The 23,893-nt window shown below is 43.2% G+C and overlaps 1 protein-coding gene across 2 annotated transcripts in view; it reads left to right on the forward strand.

Moving 5' to 3' along the window:
* The window catches only part of TNIK (TRAF2 and NCK interacting kinase), a 415,220-nt gene that overhangs the window by 82,136 nt on the left and 309,191 nt on the right, over positions 1-23,893 (forward strand). For both annotated transcript variants that reach the window (XM_027111864.1, XM_027111873.1), the window contains exon 2: positions 12,174-12,239. In XM_027111864.1, coding sequence (XP_026967665.1) covers positions 12,174-12,239 — 66 coding nt within the window. The remainder of the gene's footprint in view (positions 1-12,173; positions 12,240-23,893) is intronic.

Raw genomic sequence — 23,893 nt, forward strand, 5'->3', positions numbered from 1 at the left:
TGGAGGGACACAGAGAAGTTTAGTTTGAGCTTCTTGGATTCGCAAAACTATTTAGACCCTTGAAAAGATGGTCTAAAGCCCCCATTCAAAAAAGTATCCACCCTGTAAAACAAACAAACTTGTATATCCTTAGTGCTAGCCTAGTCATAGGGACAAAAGCCTTGAAGGAAAAAAATAGACCAGATGCCAGTGAAGCCTTGTCAAAAACAATCTGTATAAGGGTTGTTGTTAACCAGCCATCTGTGCCATTAGTGGCGACACCAAGTGATGCACTGGGATGGGCTCCCACTGCTGTCTTCCAGATGACAGGCCCCTGCCCCAGGCTGATGTTGATGGGCTCTTGGCTGTTTCTCCGTGGCTCTTAGCCGTGCTGCCCCTCTCTGGAAGTGAGAGTCATAGGGGATCCAGCCAGCCAATACTAACCTCCTCATCCCACAGAGAGGGCCTGTTGTCCGCTACACGGTTGCTTATAGGTGTGGGGAGAAAGGCTGAAAATGCTTTCAAGCAAATGTGTGCTGTTGGTCTGTTGGAAGCAGGCGGTAAATGAGTACCTTTGGGGGAAGGGTTAAGGCTCCTTTTTCCAAAATGGAACCTTGGATGCTTTCCTAATCTTTCTTACTTAATTATTTAGGTAATCAGTTCTTGTCTTTAAAGTCCATCTGCTGCAATTGCTCTCTTTTTTCTTCATCTAAGCATCACTGAAAAGGCAAAATGCCAAAATCTTTGCTAGTCTGGTTCCCATCATTTCGACCTCGTGTTGCTGGAAATGCCGGAAAGTTACCTTGTCCTGACAGGCCTAGAGAGATCCCATCTTTGCATATCTGTAAACTGTATGATACATTTCCCCAAACAGCTGTATAATCTCTGAGACAACCTGATGGTGGGAAGGAAGGGGCCGGGGTGGGAGGCCTTTATGTACATATTGACCTTTAAAGCAACTTAAATGTTTGAGCTGGAACAGACTGTGGGAGAGTTGAGGCAAGTCCTGGAAGGTGGAGATCCCTTCCTTGTCCAAAATCTGCCATGTGACCTAGTATCCTGGAGAATTCTCTCCGGCTGCTTCATGAAGTTATGTGCCTTTCCCTGACTGCAGTTGTGTTGGAAATTTTCCCTGAAGAGAGTGGTGGGTTCTGTTTGTTCCGCATGTGCACAGGCAGGTTTGTGGCCACAGCTCAGGGACTCCAGGTCAGGAAGGGTGAGACGGGCTGGCTGGGAATCCCAAGAGTTGACAAAGGATTACAGTACCCAAATCAGAATAAATTTCCAAGTTACATTATAAGCCTTTCTCAGCTCTCTTTTTAATTTTTTTTTAAAATTTATTTATTTATTTATTTTTGGCTGCGTTGGGTCTTTGTTGCTGCGCGCGGGCTTTTCTCTAGTCGCAGCGAGCGGGGGCTACTCTTTGTTGCGGTGCGCGGGCTTCTCATTGCGGTGGCTTCTCTTGTTGCGGAGCACGGCCTCTAGGCACGCAGGCTTCAGTAGTTGTGGTACGTGGGCTCAGTAGTTGTGGCGTGCGGGCTCTAGAGTGCAGGCTCAGTAGTTGTGGCGCACGGGCTGAGTTGCTCCGCGGTATGTGGGATCTTCCCGGACCAGGGCTCGAACCCGTGTCGCCTGCATTGGCAGGCGGATTCTTAACCACTGCGCCACCAGGGAAGTCCTCTTTTTAATTTTATGTTCCTAATTATGCATGCCCATTTTTCTGATATAAGCTAGCAAACAACCATCAACAATTATGTAGAATTCGTTGTTTTCTCTTGTAAGGAAATACAGTTGATCCTTGAACAACCTGGGTTTTAACTGTACAGGTCCACTTATAAGCAGATTCTTTTCAATAAGTACCTACTACATTACTACACCATCCATGGCCGGTTGAATCCACGGATGCAGAACTGTGGCTACACAGGGCCAACTGTAAAGTCATATGAAGATTTTCAGCACCCCTAACCCCTGCATCGTTCAAGGGACAACTGTCATTTGGAACTAAGCTAAATATGAGTGTGAATATACAAGGTCTGTGAACTGAGAAAAGTATATTTTGAAAAATCCCATTCATCTATGCTGATATGTACTTGTGACCTAGTAAATTCATTGTTTCAATGATATCAACTTGGCGATGTGTGATAAATCTTGTTACATCGTTTCTGGGTGTGAAATAAATTCACTTCTCAACACAAGTACCTGGAATTTACACCTGAATACTGGTGCCTACATTCCCCCTCCCCCCAGCGCCAGTTCCTGCTCTCTTCCCTTCTAGGTCCACTGTTTGAAAGACAGTGAGTGATTACTTTGGTTTATCAAAGGATTTTACTGAACACAGAGAAAGACTAAAAGTCAAAGGACTTGGGGTCTTGAACTTAATCTGCTACTAACTAGTTGAGACCTTGGACACGCCACCTAAACTCTTCTTGTTGGAAAAACCTATGATTTTATGAGTATATAGGACTTGCCTGCGCCTCACTTTGTTCTTCTGTAAAAAAATGAGGAGAGGGATTTTACTGATACAATCTCAGAAATCCCTGCTCCAGATGTCAGAGATCTTATCGTAAGGTGGCTTTTGGTGGTGGAACTGGTGACACCAGTGGGGACATGATTCATCTAGCAGCTATTTATTAAGTCTATAATTTATTAGGTCTATATTATATATTTATATTAAGTCTATATTTATTAGGTCTATAATGTCCCAGTCACTGATCTAAGTAGTGGGGGCACTGCAGTGAACCAAACCAGTATGTCTTTCCTTCTTAGAATTTGCATTCTATGATAAGGAATTATTAACAAACACTTTTGAGTACTTACATTATGCCAGACATTGCTTTAAATGTTTTCTATATATTAATTATGTTGTAGTAATCCTTGGAAGTAAGTACTACTATCATCACTCTTTTACAGTTGAGGAAACTGAGGCACAGAGAGATTAAATAATCTGTTCAAGGTCACAGCTAGTAAAGGGGAAAGCTGGGACCAGAGTCAGGCTTTCTGGCTGTAGTCTGTGGTCTTAACTACTATGGTTTACTGCTTCTCACTGCCAATTGATTGGTTAAATTAAAGTACTCAGTGTTCATCCTAGCTGATGGCAAAGTAAGAAAAAAAGAAACGGAAGCTTTGGATGGAAGTCTCAGCGCCCACTTGGTCTCCGTGTCTGGGACTCCAGGCTCTGATGGGAAGGAGGGGCATCGAGCAGCTGTGGTACATTTTACTTCCGGGTCCCCAGCCACTTGCCTGGTTGTCTCTGCCTGGTTTGAGGTTACTGGCCCTTCTCTGGCTCCATGGTTAAACTGCAAGGCCTTCATCAACCCCACAGCCCCAAGTTAATTTCAGCATTGGCCATTTGTAGGGAAGTGAGAAATAGTGATGGGCTTGGATTAAAAATAATCTGGATTTGAATTCTGCCTCTACTACTGACAGTGCTGTCATCTTGGGCAACTTTTTTTTTTTTTTTTGCGGTACGCGGGCCTCTCACTGTTGTGGCCTCTCCCGTTGCGGAGCACAGGCTCCGGACGCGCAGGCTCAGCGGCCATGGCTCACGGGCACAGCCGCTCCGCGGCATGTGGGATCTTCCCGGACCGGGGCACGAACCCGCGTCCCCTGCATCGGCAGGCGGACTCTCAACCACTGCGCCACCAGGGAAGCCCCTTGGGCAACTTTTAATGATACCAGCAGCAAGGGCGATAATAGTAGCTTTTTTTGTTAAGCACTACTGTGCATAAAGCTAAATGCTTTATATATGTTGTTTCTGATCCTCCGAACAGTCCTCGTGGGATGTATGTTTTTCCTCACTTTGCAGTCTGGCCTTGGCTGCTGTTTCTACCACATACTATTTAACCTTGAGCACGTTAATTCCTTGAAGCTTTTGTTTCATCATCTGGAAATTGGGGTTAGTAATATCTACTTCCCACAGTCGCTATGAAGATTAAATATGAAAACGTCTATAAAGCATTTAGGCCATTGTCTATCCCAGAGACAGTGATAATGACCATTACAGCTTAAGGTCTCACCCCTATGAATCTGAAGAGCCAGGTTTCAGATCTCATTCTAGAGGCTGCTTCTTGAGGACAGGCGGGAGATGCAGCGTCCCGAGTGGAGCAGGTGAGCCGTGGCAGGCATGGGGAAGCTGGTCCACGGCCGCTGGCTGCTGAGTATGAGTAGCCGGTGGAACTGGGACCCGAACAGGAAGTGGGGAGGCTCCGGTCCCCCTCACCCGAGGGCTAGCAGCTACCAGAATTGAGGGCCGTGTCCCTTGAGGTTTGGCTGGGACCATGTCCAGAACCTGCCAGAGTTAGTACTGGTAAAAGGATGCCAATACTGTTTAGCCAAGCACAGCCGTAAGGGGCAGTGGGCATCCTGGAGTCAGCCTGCACTTAGCACCGCCCTTCCCAGAGGACAACCAAGGACATGTGGCATTGGGGAGGTGCCCAGCTTGTGTGGGATACAGCCTTGCAAACACCGCAGGCCAAGCGGGACTCTCCCATTTTACAGATGGGGAAATCAGAATATGAGAGGTCAAATCACACTAGCAAGGAGCAGAATCCCGACGTGAAATCTAACATTTTTGCACCAATCCTCTGATAGCTCTGCAGAGCTTAATTTATATAGATGATCAAGTGAGAAAATTCAGCAACCAGTGTTTTAGCTTTATGTTATTTTTGTATGTATTTTTTACTTGAATTATCTGTCCCATTTGAGAGGCATGGCTTGGGCAGTATGTTAATGAAGAGAAATCTGGGCTGTTTTGTAGATCTCCCAGGAATATGCTCTCGGAGCACTTTTTTTTTTTTTTTTGCGGTACGCGGGCCTCTCACTGTTGTGGCCTCTCCCATTGCGGAGCACAAGCTCCTGACGCCCAGGCTCAGCGGCCATAGCTCACGGGCCCAGCCGCTCTGCGGCATGTGGGATCTTCCCGGACCGGGGCACGAACCCGTGTCCCCTGCATCGGCAGGCGGACTCTCAACCACTGCGCCACCAGGGAAGCCCTCGGAGCACTTTTAATTTTTCCTGCATGTCGCTTGTCATTGTAATTTAATGACTGTGTATGTGTAGTTATCTGCTTATGTCTATTCCTTCATCAGCCTGGAAACACCAGGAGGCAGGGCCAGTGTACCGCCTGCTTCTACCCCAGACAGTAGGTGCGTGGGAGGGTGCCGGTAGCGCCCAGGGACTGAATATACCCCATTGTGCAAGGCAAGACCTTTCGCTCCTCAGACCCTCACGTTAGGAGGGAAGGTCAGTGAAAAATGCTTCGAGGGACCTGGCCTGGCTGTGAGTGCAGCACGGACTAGAATTGGGGGTGCTGTGTTGAGTCAGCACGATGGTTCCCAGTGCTCTACTTGCTTTGGAATAACGATGGTGTTGAAAAGCCTGAAGGCTCAAGATAAATATGGAAAGTTCTCCTACTGTTCCTGTTTTCTTTGTCCTGTTTTGCTTTTGTAAGCATATGCTTGTCAGTTAGGGCTGAAACCGAACAAATCAGCTGCTAAATATGGTTCTAAGAGAAATAACATTTTGGTCTTTTTAAGGCCCGTGAGTTTGGAGTAAGCACAGTCTTCTAGCAGATGTCAGTAGGGAATCTGCGGGGTAGGCAGTCATTCTGGGAGCCGTATCAGCCGTCCGTATTCTGCGAGGGTTTATTTCACCCTGACGCAGAACTGGCGACCTCAAGTGAAAGGTCTGACACAGAACGGCCATGTCTTGAAGAAGAGGAGTTTGGGAGAAGGGTTGTCTAGAGTCTGTACAAGCTCCCAATTTCTCTCTTGATTTCATTTTTCAGAGAAGGAGGAAAGGGCTGGGAAGGGTATGTATCATCGTTTATGATGCTAAGGAAGTAGTCATCCTAGTTATAGATTTAGGTTTGGCTTTTCCAGTCTTTGGGATTTAGTCCAGAGATGTTATTTAGTATTCTGATAAATCCAGTGTCATTCAGGGGACCTGGAAGAATTAAAGTATAACTCAGTGACTGGGAATATTAACTCCTAGATCTTAAATCACTCCACCCTGCTGAGAAGTCAGACTTGAGCCTGCCAATGCCACCTGAATTTCATCAGCTGATAGACGAGAGAATTTATTCCAGCACCCCAGGAGCCCCGAAAAGTTAACACGTCTTTCCAAATGTCTCGCTGATTTCTAAAGAGACACTTGTTTGTCCATAAATATCTGACTCTGTGTGTTAAGCACGTGGCGATCTTGGTTAATAAACAATCGGTGTTCTTTTACTGGCTTTATGAGTTGAAAATATTTGAAACACACCCTGAATTTTTCTGCAGCATATTCCTTGTGTATTAAATGAATTCTTTTTTCAAAGGGAAAAAGAAAAGGAAGGAAAGAGGTTAATATTTATTGAAGTCCTATTAAGTATCAGGCCCTGAGCTAGTCTACACACTTTCACAGTCTTCACAGTAAACCTGCCTGGGACATACTATTGTTCCCTTTTTAGAGACGGAGAAACTGAGACTCAGGGCGGTTTTGAAACTTGCCCAAGGCTGGAGAGCTAGCAAGTGGAAAATCAAGGGCCGGGAATCCTGATTCCGTGAAGCTGATGGGGTGATGAGTAGTTAAGGGCCTGGGGTTTGCAGTCTGACCCATCCTGGCTCAGCCACCCATTGTTGGTGTGACCTCGACTTAGTTCTTACTTTCTCTGAACCTCCGTTTCCTCCTCTGTAAAACAAAGACGAGGACAGCAACCAGTTGATAGAGTTGCGATAATTAAATAATCTCTCCATGGAAAGTGCTTAGAATAGTACCTAGCACATAAGTGCTCATGGAATGTTAGTGATTATTGTGATTTTTATTATTATGACTAATCAAATTTGCCTTCATCAGTAACTTGCTGAAAAGTTACATTTTCTTTCATGCAACAGCATGTCTTTTGATATGTCGTTATATTTCATTATGAAATAATGTAACCTGCTCTACCATAGAATTAAATGTTCTTTTCAGCCTCTCAGCAAAGGTTAAGATCTGAATAAAGGCATGTGTAGCCAACAGGGATTCCTGACTTTGGTAAATGTCAATGATTTGCTCATTTCTCCTTGGTGTATGTAACCTTCTTCCATGCTGCCCATCCCGGCTTTATGACGAGCCTCTAAGCAAACATGAGAGGGAGGATTAAGCTGATTCTTTTCTCTTACCCTTCCTGTCTTTGGAACATGATCATTAGGCACAGTGTCTTCTCCTTGTTGCATTGCACGTGGCCGCATCCTGACAGCCTGTCTTCTCCACGTACCGGAGGCACAGCTTACAACAATGGCCCTTAGGAATTTTCTTTAGAGCTGGGAAGACCATAGGAGCTTATGCATGTGACCGTTTTGTGCAGTTGGGGGCCGGGTCAGGGGAGTGAGGAAGGGGCGGTGGCTGGGACAGCTCTGTCTAGATGGAAAAAGAAATGACGTAAGCTTGTTAGACCTGTGGCTCTACATTCTGATCCCCTTTGTTGCGACTTCCTCTACTTATATTGTGGAGCATTGTGGGACATCAACCTTATTGAGTAAATAGTTATGTCTAGCAGTTGTGTGTTGGACACCATGCTAAGTGCTGGAAACACTAAGATAACTATGCTCCGTGCTTGCTCTCAGGCCATTTGCAATTCATCAAGAGAGAGAAATGGAAGAGGGGACCTCACTGTGTGAGAGCGGTTATCATGGAGCCACGCACAACGTGCTATGGGGGCAGAGAGGCGGAGGCACTAGTTTGAGACAGGCTTCACAGAGGAGGTGTCACAGTGGACCTTCAAGGATGGGCTTTGCCTCATAGAGAATAGTAGAAGGAATAATCGTGGCAGGAAGACAGTATGAACCGAGGCAGAGAGACATGGCTAAGTGTGATGTGTCAGGGAACTGAGGTTTGAAGTGGTTGGATGTAGCACAAAATGATGGAACACGAAGCTGGGAATGAAAGCTGGGCCTAAGAATGACAGGACCTTGACTTTCAATTTGAACCGCCTTGTGTAGGATTTTAAAGCGTGGTGTGTTGTGTTTAGAAATGTCTATTTTAGAAAGATTGGTGTGAAGGATAGCTTGAAAGGAGGAGAGAATTGATTGAAATAAACAGTCCCAGCAAGAGATGGTGAGGGCTGTTGTATGAAGAGGGTTGAGTAGACGGATATGGTGGACTTCTGGAGATAAAATCCTTAGCACTTAGTGGACAACAGGAGCATGGAACCTTGGGCTCAGCCAACCTTAAAGGTATGGGCAGGAGAAAGAAAAATCTCTCTGAGAGACTGGATGACGGAAGAGAAAGGAGGGGGTGGATTTCACCAAGAGTGGCGATGCTCAGCAGTGTCAGTGCCTCAGAGGGAACAACCAGGACAAACTGAGAAGAGACCATTACAAACAAGAGATCGAGGTCACCGGTGAGCCAGGAGAAATTACTTTAGAGTCCTGCAAGAATGGAGCACACAGCTGAATGCTTACAACATTCAAGCTATATCAGTATTCCCCAAGAAAGTCTCTGACATTTATATGCATTTGTGTAAGGGAATATTCACAAACATCCAGCTGTCCAGGTACTTGGACTGGGAGAGAGGGAATAGGGAAGCTTAGAGTCAGTGCTAAGTTCAAGTGTCCCTGAACAATAGCTCTGCCTTGTGCTTTCTAGGGTCTCAGAGAGCCCCCTCCTTGCAAACACCATGACTCTAATTGGGCCGTTTTGTCTTATTACTGTCAGTATACTGTAGAAGGTAGACGCTTGGAGACTTCTCTTCCAGTTCCAAGTGGGTCCTCATTTCTAGCCAGGATGCTTGTAGTGGATGCCATGGTGTGTCACCCAGATTCCCTGTCCGCTGCTGAGGTGCTCGTTTCCACCTGCTGGGAGTGTAGGCGGCTAGCGACGGTTCTCACCTGGGAATTGTCCTCGGCTGAAGAGTGTCCCTTCACCCAAGATCATAACCCCTGGGACGGGGATGGGGGACAGCCTGCATGCAATGAGTAGTCAATGGAGGTGGGGTACAGAGGCCCCCATGCCTCAAGGTAGGGTAATTCTGAAGAGTCATCCCAACTCCAGAGCTCCTGTGGGAGCAGGTGAAGTCTTTGTTCCACTGCATTGCATTGACTTCTTTCATCCGCTCAGTCCAGGCCTTCTTCAGTCACTCCCCACTGGCGTTGATTATGAGGCACATCCCGGTTAACCCTCTGTGTAAATCCTGGTGATTCTCAGAGTCTGTTTCCTGGGGAACCACCCTAATTTGACGACTGTTTCCGGTTTGGTTGCTTACGCAAGGCGGGATGCCAATCAAACTCTGTAGTCCCTCTGACTTTTGCTTCTGAGCCCGTTGATGTGTCCAGTGGGAAGAGCCTCTCTCCCAGCAGCTGGAATGAAAGTCTTGGCATTGAACCTTCTTGGCTCCGACTGGCTGGACCAATATGCGTATGAATGGACTATTTGAGGAGAGGAAGGAACCTGGGAGTAGGCTGCCTGGCTCATATTGAGACCTGCCCATTACACCCCAGCCCTGAGGAGAGGTCTGTGAGGTGGGGCGATCCCTGGGTGCAGAACTGGGTCCCGCTCTGCACCTCCCTCTCCTGCCACCCTCCTTACGCTTCCCGGGCTCCTTATGGCAGCTGGTACTCACCATCCTACATCTCCTTTCTTTTGTTCATATTTTTTTTCTAGTCAAGAAAAATGAATGTTGAAAACACAATTGAGGGGCTTCCCTGGTGGCGCAGTGGTTAAGAATCTGCTTGCCGGTGCAGGGGACATGGGTTCGAGCCCTGGTCCGGGAAGATCCCACATGCCGCGGAGCAACTAAGCCCGTGTGCCACAACTGCTGAGCCTGTGCTCTAGAGCCCACGAGCCATAACTGCTGAGCCTGTGTGCCACAACTACTGAAGCCCGCATGCCTAGAGGCCGTGCTCCGCAACAAGAGAAGCCACCGCAATGAGAAGCCCGTGCACCGCAAGGAAGAGTAGCCCCCGCTCACCGCAACTAGAGAAAGCCCGCGTGCAGCAACAAAACCCAATGCAGCCAAAGATAAATAAATAAATATTAAAAAAAGAAAACAACACACAATTGAGATATTTCAAGCAAATGTAGGACCTCTCTTGAAATTTGTTGCAGAAACACCACTGCGCAAACAAACTACTGGGAAGCACAGCTTAGAAACAAACAGCAGCTGCTACCATTTGTGGGCCACTTCTCCCCCTTTTCCTCATTTCCTTCTAATCCCATTCATAATAAAACCTGCTGCTCTAATGGCCTAGTAGTTTAACAAACACGATTTTTCTTTCCCATCTTGAGGCACCTCCCAGGTGGCCTTGACAGTGACTTTTAGCTCTGGGGTCTCCGTCTGCAGAGCTCTAGGTCCTTTTCCCATGTTTTCCTGTCTCATGGTTCCATCTGGGATGATGTCCACAGCTCCCTGGCCAGGTGGGGCATAGCTGGAACTTCTGGACTTCTCCATCTGTCGGAACATGAGTCTGGAGTGGGGTTTCTTGCCTTCCTGTCTTTATAACAATGGATAATGCTAATTGCAGTCTTTGTGAGTGACTAAGTGCTTCAGCTGTTGCTGTTTTGTCCTATTTTTTTCTTTTTTAATTTGTTTTCTATGTGAGATCTTTGAAGACACAACACAAAGGGCTATTCTTGGGACTGATTTGCTGAAGACTGTCACTTTAAAGAGCTCTAACCTGTCACCTCCAACTCATTTGTCCCCTTCCCTGTGAATAGCAGCCCCTCTCCCTTTAAATTCTACTAGAGGTGTGGGATTCCTCAGCTTAAAAATGATTCCTGTCAGATATTAGGTTTGCTGACTACGTGCAGGTGTGGTGCTAGGCCCTCACTTACTCTTCCCCAGAGCTCTGCTGGGTAGATGTCCTCCCCGTTTTATCTGCGTGGAGACTGAGTAGCTCTCCCAGGGGAGAGATCTGGGATCACGCCGCCAGACAAGGCAGAGCTGGGGCTCGGCCCAGGCCTGTCTGAAGCTAAAATCAAGGCTTTCCCCCGCCTGCTTCTCAGTCACCGTCACACCATATGGCAGTGCTCTGTAAACCTGTTGACTGGAGAGGGGGAATGCTTCTTAGGCCAGAGGCTGACGTTTTTTTCATTTGTCCCCCAGAGTTTTTTTTAAAGTGAGTTCGTGCCTAACATTTAAAAACGAGATCTCACATGAAACAAAATGTTCAGTTTTTCTTCAAAAAAATCTTCAGACCTGGCAAGACTGTGCTCATAGGTTGGCATGACAACGATTGGTTCCAGCTGGCCCCCCTGCCCCCCAAAGGGGACGTGACTTCCTCAGTTTGTCACAGGCCCCTGCGGCCCCCTCACTCTTTTCCGTTACTTGCCCGGCCTCTGTGGACATGGATGTTTGTGATTCGTGAGCTAGGCCTTTAAAGAAATCATGTCTGTCCAGTTAGGAATCAGAGGAGGCCAAAGGCACTTTCTGTCTCTGAGTTGAATCTTACAGGCTTTGATTTTTCTTTTCGACTTTTGGGGATGGTAATTCGGTAATAATATCCACGATTATTGGATATTTATTGAGCGCTCTAACACAGCTGACTCTGAGGGTTAGCAGACACCTGTTCGGTGCTAAGAACTTGGATAGTTCTCCAGTTTCGTTTGCATTCTAGATCCTGCCCGGGACTCTCCAGGTCCTGCAGGAACTGGAGGCCAGGCCGCAAAAGTGTATTTAGCAGAGGCAGCATTGTCGAGAGGGGAGATGAATCCAGAGAAATACTTTCTGAGAGAGGAAGTTAGGTTGATTCCATTTTCTCTTGGAAACTGTTGACTTCTGCAGGGAAGATTGCCCCACAACACGGGAGCACTCCTTTCTGAACTGCCAGTGTTCAACACAATGAGCAGCTCAGAAATGTCAAACAGAAGAATCTTCAAAATTGGAACCCCTTCAGGATGGTGAGCCTTTCAGTTTAGCCCGAGGTACCTACAAGTGTATTTCCATTTGACAGTGAGAAATGCATTAATTCTTTTTTAAAATTGTTTCAATGAAGTCTTGTTTCCTTTTGTCTGATTTAAACACATCTCATAGAAATGTAAAATAGAAACAAATAGATTTTGACTCATCTCATAGCCACAGCTGAATTAAATTTTAATACTCTTTAATATTAACATATGAGAGCGCCCCCCCAGAGCTAAAGTTGTTGTTTATTTGCTTATTTTAAATGCGTATTTGCTTTTGATTAAGACAATGGCTAGAATATCGTTTTGACTTTTTATTGTTTATTTTCTTTCAGGACCCTGCAGGGATCTTTGAATTGGTGGAACTTGTTGGCAATGGAACATACGGACAAGTGTATAAGGTAAGTTCCTTGAGCTTGAACATGGCTTATGTGTGATTTCGGTTCATGAATGCTGAATAGCAGTGCTGTCTGTTCTCACTCATACATGTCTCATAACAGATTTAAAATGAGATAATATACTTGTTAATTGACTCTCCATCTTTTTAAATGTATCTGTAGTCCCACTGCCTAAACCGGATTCTGGGATTTGGGCATTTCCTTCATTATATATTATAGAGCTTATAGCTGACACATGCATTCTGATGGTGCATATATGAAGCTCTTTAAATGTTTCGTTTCTTTACTTTAATCACTGCCAGAACTGGTTTTCAAAGGCGCGAAGGATGCTATTTACTTTAGAAATTTAAGCTATTAAAGTATCACAGCTGGAAAAGTAGATTTGTTACTGGCCTAGGGCATGAGTTAAATGAATTTAGTGAACAATGCTAGGAGAAAACTGGCCACCTCACAAAGAAAGGCCTAATGGCAGCAACGACTCTTACAAGATAGGAAATACTTAAAAGTTAAACTTGAGCTGAGATTGAGCTGAGCAATGAAAAGTTCTTCTCTCCTTTTTATTAAATTTTTACTTACAAATTCACTCCAAACATGCTTTTAAAACATATTTTCTCCCAGAAAATGATCTGAAAAAGTGATTGTTTAGAAAAGTGGGTTGATTCTCCTGATTGTCAAAAGAAAATGGAAATTAACTTTTTGGACTAAAGCTCAGGGGGTTTTAGTGAATGAGCTATTGAAATAAATGCCTTCAAAACAAACCAACTGTTTCCGCATGATTATTTCAAGGGAAATATCCGTCACTTTCCAGCGTGGTAGTGATATGGGATGGCATTTTCACTACAAATTCTCTCTTGTTGTTCTATTTTAAAAAAATTACTTCTTTCAGTCCTAAACTTCTCTTAGTTGATTAAAATTATTGTAGAAGTCATCCAGATTGTAATATTTCTGATTCTACAGAATGTCAAAAGTATATGTGTGTGTATATATATACATACATATATATATATATATATATATATATATATATATATATATACACACACACACACACACACATATAAATACTTAAGCCTTTATTTACCAGGAGGTACCCTTTGGTGTCCACTCCAGGGGAAAATTTCTCTCTTGCAAGAAATGATTATTTCCTAAAATGTCAACCCCCTGCAATTAGACAGAATGTAGTCTACTCCAGCTGTTCACTTGACACTGATCTTGTCTGACACAAGAAAGAAAGGTGTCTCAGCAAATGCTTTTAAATACTTTCAGTGAAGATAATCAGGTTGGAAGATTGTGCTATTGCATTTTGAGAAGTTGGATTGAACTTGTGAATTAATGTGAGCTTATGAATTAAGCCCTGATTTAGGTAGAGAATTACTTCTGATTCGCTGTCAATTTGGAGAAGCAACTCTGTATAATGCTGTTGGTTTTATAGTGCCATTCCATTGTCCTGTGCTTCCCACCTGTAGAATACACATCTGGGAGATGATTCACAGCCTTGTCCACTAATCCAAGAGGTGGACTGTATACACTCTTGCAAGGGAGGATAACAAACAGATAAGGATTCTCAATTAAGGATGAGAATGTTTGGAAAATCCAAAATTAGCCCCAATTTCTTGTTACTTGAAAAAAAAAAAGGAAACAAGTCGCAAGAGGTCTCAGATCTTCAGAGAGGAAAGAAATTCGCCAAGTACGTTGTTAACACTATTGTTCTAAAGGGTGCCCTTCTCTTAGAGGTTGATACAGAAATTTGGCTTCTCTCAAGCTGAGGGGAGACTGCAAAGATGGCCATGGTGATAACATTGGACTTTGAGACAGGAGGCTTGGTTTCTTTTACCAGCCCTATGTATTGTTTTGTGGTACAGCAGCTTTTCTGTGCATTAGTCAAGTGACAGTGTTTGCTATAAATGTTTTGGGGACTTGGAATGATTTACCTGAAGGATTAATCCTCCGTGCCCAGTTAAGGGTTTGGTTTCTAGACGACCCAGATGATATTAGGTGGCACCCCCTCAAGAACAGAGACACCTGGGTTTTCTGGGTCACTAATCCAGTCCTGCTGTTACTCTGAGCCCTGAAGGATTAAAGCTTAATAAACTGCAAAACCTGAACTCAAATACACGTGAACCCAAAGAGAAATAATTTAGGAAGTGATTGTCCACATTATAGGTTATATTTAACTTTTATGGAATAGGTATATTTCTAAAATAGTGTAAACATAAATATAAATTTTTAAACCCTAGGAACAGATTTCTATACCAAAAAAGTCTGTGATAAATACTTTCTTTACATTAAATATTAAATCTTTGATTTTAATTTTTTGTAACCCTGGCTTTTGTTGTTCCTGGATTTCATAAAATGAGGTATAATTTTATGTACAATTATACAGATGTAGCCTTTCTTTTCTGGAAAGATTCTTATAAGTTTCTTTTAATAAGCTGTCCTAAGAGAGTCATAATATAATTTTATTTACAAGTAGTTTTTAAGAAGTAGACTTAATTCAATACACAAAAAGTATATGTAGATATTAAGAGAGTATTTCTTGAAGTATATCTTCATATAAGCCACTTAAATCTAGATGTGGAAACATATTTTATATAAAGGTCATTAACAACATTTAGCTTTTCAAAGTTGCTTCTAGCCTTACTCCCAAGTCTAGCTTGGTCTGTCTCTCCTTGGAAGGTTAGATTTGTTTATCATTTTGGTCCCAGGTGGTCAAGTGGTAGTTCAGTATCTGTTTTTTGCTTTATTTTCTAGCCAGATTGCATAAATAATGAAGAGTAAAGAGGCTCTGTCAGGGTTTTTTATGAGGAAATCATCTTCTTGGGCCTATGGCTCCCATGAGAAAAATGAACCAACCAAAGGCCACATACCCGTTTGCTAAAGGCGCTGGCTATTCATTGGCATGCTACTTATTGGGACCTAATGGAATCCAGACACATTTTTGTTAAAATAGAGTAATTATTTTAATAGGTCCAAATAATTGTTTAATGTTTATTGCTAAAACACCATTAAATCTTAGCCACAGATTTCAAGAATGAATGTTAGTCTATCCTGTTTCTTAATTTGCCCTTTGGAACTGTATATTGGTTATTGCAGAGATGGAAATGTACTTTATTCTGGGGTGACAACGTGAATTGGGAATATGGTGGATTCCTCAGTATCTCTCAGGTTTCTCTTAAAACCTCCTCTAGGTTGTAAAGTCTGAAGTAAAGAGGCCATGTTGGTGGTTATAGTACTTGTTGAGAGAGAACACTGTGACTGAGTGTGTGTGTGTGTGTGTGTGTGTGTGTGTGTGTTTTCAAAGGGTTTCATAGGTCCTTATAGGTCATCTAGCCCAATCATGCCTCTGCCAGCGTCTGTTGAGCCCATCCTTGATCACCTCCACCTGTGTGGGATTCATTACCTCCCAGTCATTCCATTTGCCTGCAATTCCCTTTGAATGTTCATTATCATGATGAGCCAAGATTCTCCCTTCCTAAAATGTTTACCAGTTCAAGCTCCTTTCACTCCTTCGGAGCTATTTAAAAAAATAAATGTAATCTTCTTCCACAAGAACATAGTCCTTCAGATATTTGAAGAAGACTTCTCCCTTCTTCCCCCAAACACATACTTGTGTCTCCTCATCTCCAGGCAATGTAGCCACAGTTGCTGAATTAATTCTTCGTATGACTTAGACTTGAGGTCCTTCATTATCCTGGCTTCTGCCCTGAAACGATTCTAACATATTAATAAAAATAATCCTTCATACTTTAAAATAGTTTTCTATGTCATGAAACATTTTGTGTGTATTATCTGATTTCTGATTTAATTTCAATAATAATTTCATGCGAACCTTTTTCTCACCTCAGGGTCTTTCTAGTAATAGTTTCTTCTGTCTAGAGCACTTGCCCCTCAACCCTCTCATGACTAGCTTTCTCTCCTTCAGGTCCCAGCTCAAATGTTACCTGCTCAAGGAAACCACTTTTCATCCTTGTATCTAATAGAGCCAGCCACTGCCACTGCCTCCCTCCTCCCAATGACTTTCTCTGTCAACTTGTTTTTTTGTCTTCATGGCATTGCCACTCTCCGAAATTGTTTACTTCTTTGTTTATGTATATATTAAACAATTTAAATGCATAATAAGGAAAAAATAAGGGTAGGGACCTAGTCCGTCTAGCCATCACTGTATCCCCCATCTGGTACATAGTAGATGGTGACCTGTGTGTGGCCCAGAATTGAGCTCTGTGTTCCTTGATAATTCTATTTATATTCATTCCCAGTTTTTTCAGCATTTCCCATAAAATGTCAGTCTGCTGACTTCAGATGTGCATATTTGGACAAAAGTCATCAGCAGAATTCTCTCCCTGTTCTTTATGGTAGGGGTGTGGATTTTATGTTAAATTAATTGTTGATAGTCTGTAGAAGAAAGATACATGCTGGAAATTTACAAATGAGGCAAATCAATTTTCTGGGGTTCACCCTCCTGGAAGAGGTTCTCAGAGTTCACTATGCACAACAGATATTTGAGAAATGATGAAAAATGTAGATTTCCAGGCCTAACCTCTCAAATTTCGATTTAGTAGGTCTGGCTGGGGTCCAGGAATCTGCACTTCTAATAAGTGTATGGGTTCCTTCTGATGTTCAGGGCCCTGGGGCCACACCTCCAGAAACTCTGCAAAAATGATTGTAGATTATCCTGTTGTAGGGCCACTTGAGTGAATGTTAATCCTAATGTTCTTTGTAATCATTTACTGTAGGGTTTTTGTGCCGACTCTAACATGCATAAACTGAGAAAAGTAAAAACGCGCAAAGATCTGGACCTGAGATGTGATGCCAGCCAGTTCTGACATACTCATTCTGAGATTTGACTTTTGCTGTTTTTATTTGACATGCTTGTGATTACAGTTTAAGGTGGTTTCTGAGTAATTCAACTCAAGACCTGACAATTGATATGGTCAAAACTGACCTGGCATAGACAGAAGAATCTGAGCCTGTTGCATGAGATTTCCTTAAATCTATATATTGTGATCTCTTAATAAATTTTCTGTTGAAGTGAGACAAAACATTTTAATAGTAGGTTTATTGATAGTCTTGCTATGGAGGTGATTCTATGACATACTCAGGATGCAATGTAGCTTTTCATATTCTGTTCTAATGAATCATGAATTATACTATTCACTTCTTGTTTGGTAAGGAGTGAATATGGGAGAATGTTGTGTTTCTTAAATAATAATGGCATTTGTTTTTTAAACAAAAATTCAAATATAAAGAATACATTATTTCACATTTGTTGAGTGCCCGTGACAAAAGCCCTGTGCTTTGTGTGGGAAGAAGGCAGAGCCAACCAAGGTGGTTCCTACTCTAAACAGTGTGCAGTCAGATTAACTAATTACTTAATGTTTAGTTAGAATGCTTACTGTGTGCTAAAGCTTTTCCTATATGGTGTCTTAGTTGCTCCTCATGATTTTATAGGGGAGGAAACTAAAGCACGTTTATTAAACCACATTATCCCTTCAAGGCGGGATTTCTCAGCCTTGGCACTCGGTTGAGAAACATTGGGGTCAGATAGCTCTTTGTTGTGGAGGTGCTGTCCTGTGCATTGTAGGATGTTTAGCTGCATCCTTGGCCTCCACCCATGAGATGCCAGTGCACCCCAAAGTCCTGACAATCAGAAATGTCTCCAGACATTGCCAGCTGTCTCCTGAGGGGCAAAGTTCTCCGCAGCTGAGGACCACTTCTCTAAGCGTAGGAGAAAATAGCAAAAACTCTTAAAATTGATGTGCAAACAGAGACAGTGGGAGCGTAGAATACAGAGCAATATGAGTCAGAGTGGGGACCTGAATGAATTGTGGGAAGGGGATTTGGAAAAAGCTTAGAGGCCTCGGCATGTGCATATGTTGGGGTATAATTTAACATTTTTGTAAGTGGAAAGGAGTGTAATGGAAAGGACTTAGGAGCAGGACTGAGCTGGCATCCAGTCTGTTTCTGCCTCGTTCTAGTTTTGTGAAGATGGCCAACTTGCTCTCTGAGTAACAGTACTGTTAGTGATAGTACAGTGTAAGGTTGTTATGAAAACTAAAGTGTAATGTGTGTGGAATCCCTCAGCCCAGTGCCCGACACATCGTAGGCACTCAGCAACCTTTTCTTCTTCCCAAACACACGCGCCAGGGGGAGCCTAGCTTACCAGCTCTTTCCTTGGTCTTGGTTTTGCAGAAGCGTTTCTGATGTGCAAGAAGCATTCATAGAAGATGAGGTCAGAAACACACACATCTTTGTGCTTCACCTTCTACCTTTGAGTTCTTGGTTTTTTTAGGTATGTTCAGAATTGCATTATTTATATTAAACCCAATTCTTAATTCTTCTTTATGGCATTGGATGATATAATTGCCATTCAGATACTATAGTTGGTCTTTGTTTAAAGAAAGCCAATTTCTCAGTAATTTGTAAGAAGAAGTAGGTTATAGTTGGTCTTTGTTTAAAGAAAGCCAATTTCTGAATAATTTGTAAGAAGAAGTAGATTATTAGAGGACGTAAGAAGAATTGGGTGTAGCACTCTGGGATTTTACTGAGGTGAGAGTGATTTTTAAATAATTATATATTTTACAAATTTGGGGGGAGAATCGACAGTTCTTCGCCTTAAGATTGTGCAAGATCTAAGTAGAGAGCCCTTTTTATGAGATTCGTAAGGAGAGTGGGGTAGTAAGGACCTCACTTAGGAACTGAGGATCTGTCTTTATGGGTTTGGCTCCACCTCTAACTTGCCGTAGCTTTGAGCTTGCCATATCACCATTTAGAGCTTCAGGTTTTCTCATCTGTAAAATGAGGATAAAAATGCCTTTCCTGGGCTTCCCTGGTGGCGCAGTGGTTGAGAGTCCGCCTGCCGATGCAGGGGACACGGGTTCGTGCCCTGGTCCAGGAAGATCCCACATGCCGTGGAGCGGCTGGGCCCGTGAGCCATGGCCGCTGAGCCTGCGCGTCCGGAGCCTGTGCTCCGCTACGCGAGAGACCACAGCAGTGAGAGGCCTGCGTACCGCAAAAAAAAAAACCTTTCCTGATATATCCCATCAGGTTACTGTGAGATTGAAATGAATTAAGGACTATGAAAGTACTTTGTTAAATTTAAACTGCTATGTCCACTTAAGGTTTGATTATTGCTATTGTCTTTTATTTTATTACAAGGTAGGTGGCAGAGTCCTGTATCCAGGGACTAGGGAAGCTTAATCCTGAGTCGACCTTTCTCTCTTCATCCTTGTGCCCATTAAGCTGTGTGTTACCAAGTACATGAAAGTCCCCTCTGGGTGGCCTGACCCCAGCTACAGATTCATTCTTGCACCCCTTCTGTTTTGTGATCTTCAGGCAAACAGGGTCATTGGATTGAGTGGAGGTCTCTCTGGCTTTGCCTTTGCCTCACTGACATTTGTTAGCTAGACAGTCACATTTCTCAAAGTGTGTTCAGTGGAACCCCAAGATCAGCTCTGTGAAAAAAGAATAGAGTGACTAAAGAGGTTTCATAGTGCTCCTAACCATCCCTTACTCTTGAATGTTAGCATTTACAGTACTTTGTTCTACCCAATATTTTCCCAGTTTATTTAACTGTGGAATCTCCCCTCTCCTCTCCCTACCCACGTAACTGCTTTTAATGCCTCTTGGAACTATTCCATAGAACACAGAAACTACGGTCCAGGTACCGTAGCTGAGTGTCCATCTCCCCATTGCTGCAGCCTCCGTATCATCCTTTGCATCAGGGGCATTTTATATAAAACATGGCTGCAGGTCTATCTTTCCTATTTCCCTATAAACCAGGCTCTTGGGCCAGGTCTAGTATGTCGATCACCTTTAAAAATAATTTTCATACTGTTTATAGTAACAGATTATCTATTAAAATTGATATAGCCCAAGGTTACCAGTTGGTTTCATTCAATTAAAACAAGTTGTACCTGCCAAAAATACCCAAGCACTGTTTTTCTAGGAGCGCAGAAATTGTGATTTTTGACATCAAATAGACATGTCTCTAAGATGCTGTAGCACATGCAAAGCATTGTTCTTAGTCATAGGTTCATTTGACTGTAGCTAAGACTTTAGGATTATTTAGTTATTATTATTTAGTCTCAGAAGGTACTTTCATTGCAGTTGGCCAGAATTATAGGTAACAATTTTACTCCTGCCCCATAAGTAGAATCATTTACCCTTGAAATGGTTTGGCTTGATGAGCTTTTCATAAATCCCCATGTTCTTTGCAGCTCCTTTGGCTCAAGACGATGTCACCTCATGCTGTGACCATTGGGTGTAATGAATTAGATGGCTGCCATGTAAGCACAGAGGAAAGACCTTTGTGAGCCTGTGTCCCATATGCATAAGGAAGGTCACTTTCTCCGCTGGGTGGCCAGACCTCCGGAGTTGCTACTAAAACTTGCCACAGGGGACTTTGTAGGATTTCTTTTTGCTACTAGTGTTTCTCAGCCCTCACTGTTTATGGAAATCATCTGGATAGCTTTGAAAAACTAAACATATCTGGACCCTTCTCTAGAGATCTGTTTCTAGTAGGTCTGGAGTAGGACTGTGTAAAGCTAGTTTCCAGCACTTCCCAGATGCTTCTAATGCAAAGCCAGAATTGAGATCCACTGGGCTAAGGTATTGCCTCTCAGGTAGCTTACAGGATCTTTTTGGTGTCTTTGCTTTTGGGGAGGAGTCTCTTCCACTCTTATCTCTATCCTGGGGTTTTGTTTACCTTGTTTGTTCATTTATTCAACATCAGCCTTTAGAATAAACATCTATTATCGGCACATGTGTGCCACCTTTCCTTAGAAGTGTTTAGATTACTTTAGTTCAAAATTCTTCCCTTCCATCTCATATCAGTGAATTACCAAATAACTTGGTGCACAGCACCCTGGTGATGTGTCGTTTATAGATCTCGTAACACCCTTCATGATTTGGTGATTATAAGGCAGTCTCAAGTAATTAAACAATCAATAGTTACTATGTAATTATTATTTGGGCTTTTTTTGTAACCTGTGAAATGAAACTCGGTCAGGATTACAGGCACAGACTTTAGGGCCATGCACAGTTGTAACTCTTTTAGACATGGGAAACATTTGAGACTCTCTTAAAAAGAATAATTAATTGGGGCCCTGGATTAAATTTCTTATCTTTGTGGTTTAACCTCAAATATAATTTTATTAAGTCCACTTGGATATTTTGCAAATGCAAAAATAAGTATCTACTCTTTGGCAAGCAAGTATGTGTTCTCTATTAAGTAGGAGCCCTGCTCGGTGGTGAGAATCTGGAATGGGGGAGGGAAGCCTTGCCTGGGCCTCCAAATCGGGCAGACTACAGCCTCTTCTGTCGAGTGCTGTGGCCTTGGGCATTGCTTCTGATTTTGGTCCTGTTGCTTACTTTCCCAGGCCATGCACAGAACTGCTGTGTGTTTTGTTCCCATCTACGACAAAGGAAGAGAGGATAGCAGCTGGCTCACCGAGAACTCTTAATAAATACAAAATAGCTACCATAATAATAATGATAATAACGAGATCATCTTTCTAGACTGCAGGGAAGAGTTATGAACTAAATTATGTGAGAGCTCAGTCTCCTTTAGGGGGAAGGTGCTCTATTGTTTTAGAAAACTTGCCCGTGATTACATAATATAGCCGGTTGGGACATATAGTCTTTGGCCACTAGCATGTTCCAGATGATGCTTTTCTTCAGAGTATTTCTTGAGAAATTCAGTTTTGTCCTGTGCATCACGTTCAGGAACGCAGTAGGAGGCTCTCAGTTGAATTTGCTAGAAATCTTAGTACTTTTTAGTTTTGCCTCATTCCTTCTCTCTCCCTCTCTCCTTCCCCCACCCTCTCTTATTGTGGTAAAATATCCATGCCATAAAATATTGTTCAGTAGCATTAAGTACATTCACATTGTTGTGCAACCATCGCCACTATCCAAATCTAGAACTTTTTCACCAGCCCAAACTGAAACTCTGTACTCAGTAAACAGTAATTCCCTACTGCCCACTCCCCCTCTTTCCCCCAGCCTCTGGTCTTCCTTTTAAAAAGTATTCCCAGTAAACTTAATTGTAGAAGTGATGGTTTCCTGGAGAGTTTCTTGTAACACCTCCTCTCCAACAAGGCCGGAAGGGTCCTGCACCTCTGCGTGTCCGTGTGTCCGTGTTCCTCAGGATGACTCACTGGCTGCTTTATCCTCCAGGTGACTGACTGCCCAGCACCTGCAGAGCAGCATCTTGTTCCAGGAAGCTGAAACCGGCTGAAGCCCTTGACTTTTTTAGCCTGTTTGTGTCTAAATAAAATGATCCTTCTCAGGTGGAGGTAGAAGTAGAGGTAGAGGTCAATTAATGTGCGAACATCTTCTATGAATCCTCACACCGTGTTGTTAATGTTTTCTCTATTAAACTGGGCTGTGATTATTTTTATCACACTTTTATAATGAGATTCCCCTTTACCTTTAAATGTAGCACCTGTTTTCTCTTTTAGTAAGTAAATTTTTTTTCCTTCCCTATGAAACTCCAGTATTTCATACGACAGCAGAATGTTCTGGAAGGAGGTGGTCAGGGTGTCCCCAATACAGCTGTCCTTTCTTCAGTGCTCCACTCCCCTGAACACCCCTCCTGCATCCATCCACAGAGCAGATGAGATCCCCAGGCCCAGATTCCTCAGGACGCGACCTCTATCTCCCCGTCCAGCCTTGTGTTGGGCGGATCCTGACTCACGCCTGCGCAGTGCTATCACAGTGCTGGCAGTTTCTGTTTATCCGTGCCACCTACCCGACAGCCTTAACCCTTGGCTCAGCGGCAGCCCTCCTTCTCTGCACCCTGGGACACTTGCTGACCTCTCCTCATCATCCTGCCCTCACTGTTTTGTAATGTTCTGTCTGGCTGTTTCCACTCTAAACTCAGAGCTCCTTGAGTTCCGGAACATTACTTTTTCTCTAGCGCCGATACAGAGTAGATGGTTAAAAGTATCAACTTTAAAAAAAAGGCTACCACTTTCATGTTTCGCTGAGCTTGGAATGCCCTATCTCAGTGGAATATGTGTCATTTTTGCTTAATCTCAACTGTTGAAACATATACATCAAGGAGACTGACCCTCAATATAATATTTAATACTAGCCAACAGCTGCTAAATACTGATAAGTTACATCAAAACAGTGTCCACCTACCATGCATTATAACAGAAAAAAAATAGGATAAGAAAAAAACTGTTTTGCCTTCTTTTTGACACTGGTTTCATGGACATGATCGAAAACTGTCCCTGTGGCTAAATGGCTACAGGCTGTTTAAACTTGTAAAGACCCTGTTACACACTTCTGGGAACAGAGGTGGGTTTTCTTAGGTTTTCCTTTTGCTCTCCTGTCTCCAGGACTGTGGAATTGAACATCAATATTGATGATTATAACAATTTTTATAAAACCTTCATTTCATTATTCTATTTGACCTTCACAGTATCCTCACAAGTGAGATAGAAGGGATATGATTATCCGTGTTTTAAAGTTGAAGAAGTTAGGTCTCGGTTTATAAATGACTTTCCTGAGGTCAACAAGTAGGCTATAGAGCCTGACTCGTGGTCACATAGCCTAAATTCTCTAAGCTCCACACACAAGTTCCCCAGAAGGAAATCTGGGGCGGGAGCAGGGGATAGAGAATCCCCCTAGGTGTTTGGCAGGGATTGGTTTTG

The sequence above is a fragment of the Aethalodelphis obliquidens genome, unplaced genomic scaffold (genome assembly GCF_003676395.1).
Source record: "Aethalodelphis obliquidens isolate GAN/ISIS:26980383/991018 unplaced genomic scaffold, ASM367639v1 scaffold1, whole genome shotgun sequence".
Taxonomy (NCBI): Eukaryota; Metazoa; Chordata; class Mammalia; order Artiodactyla; family Delphinidae; genus Aethalodelphis; species Aethalodelphis obliquidens.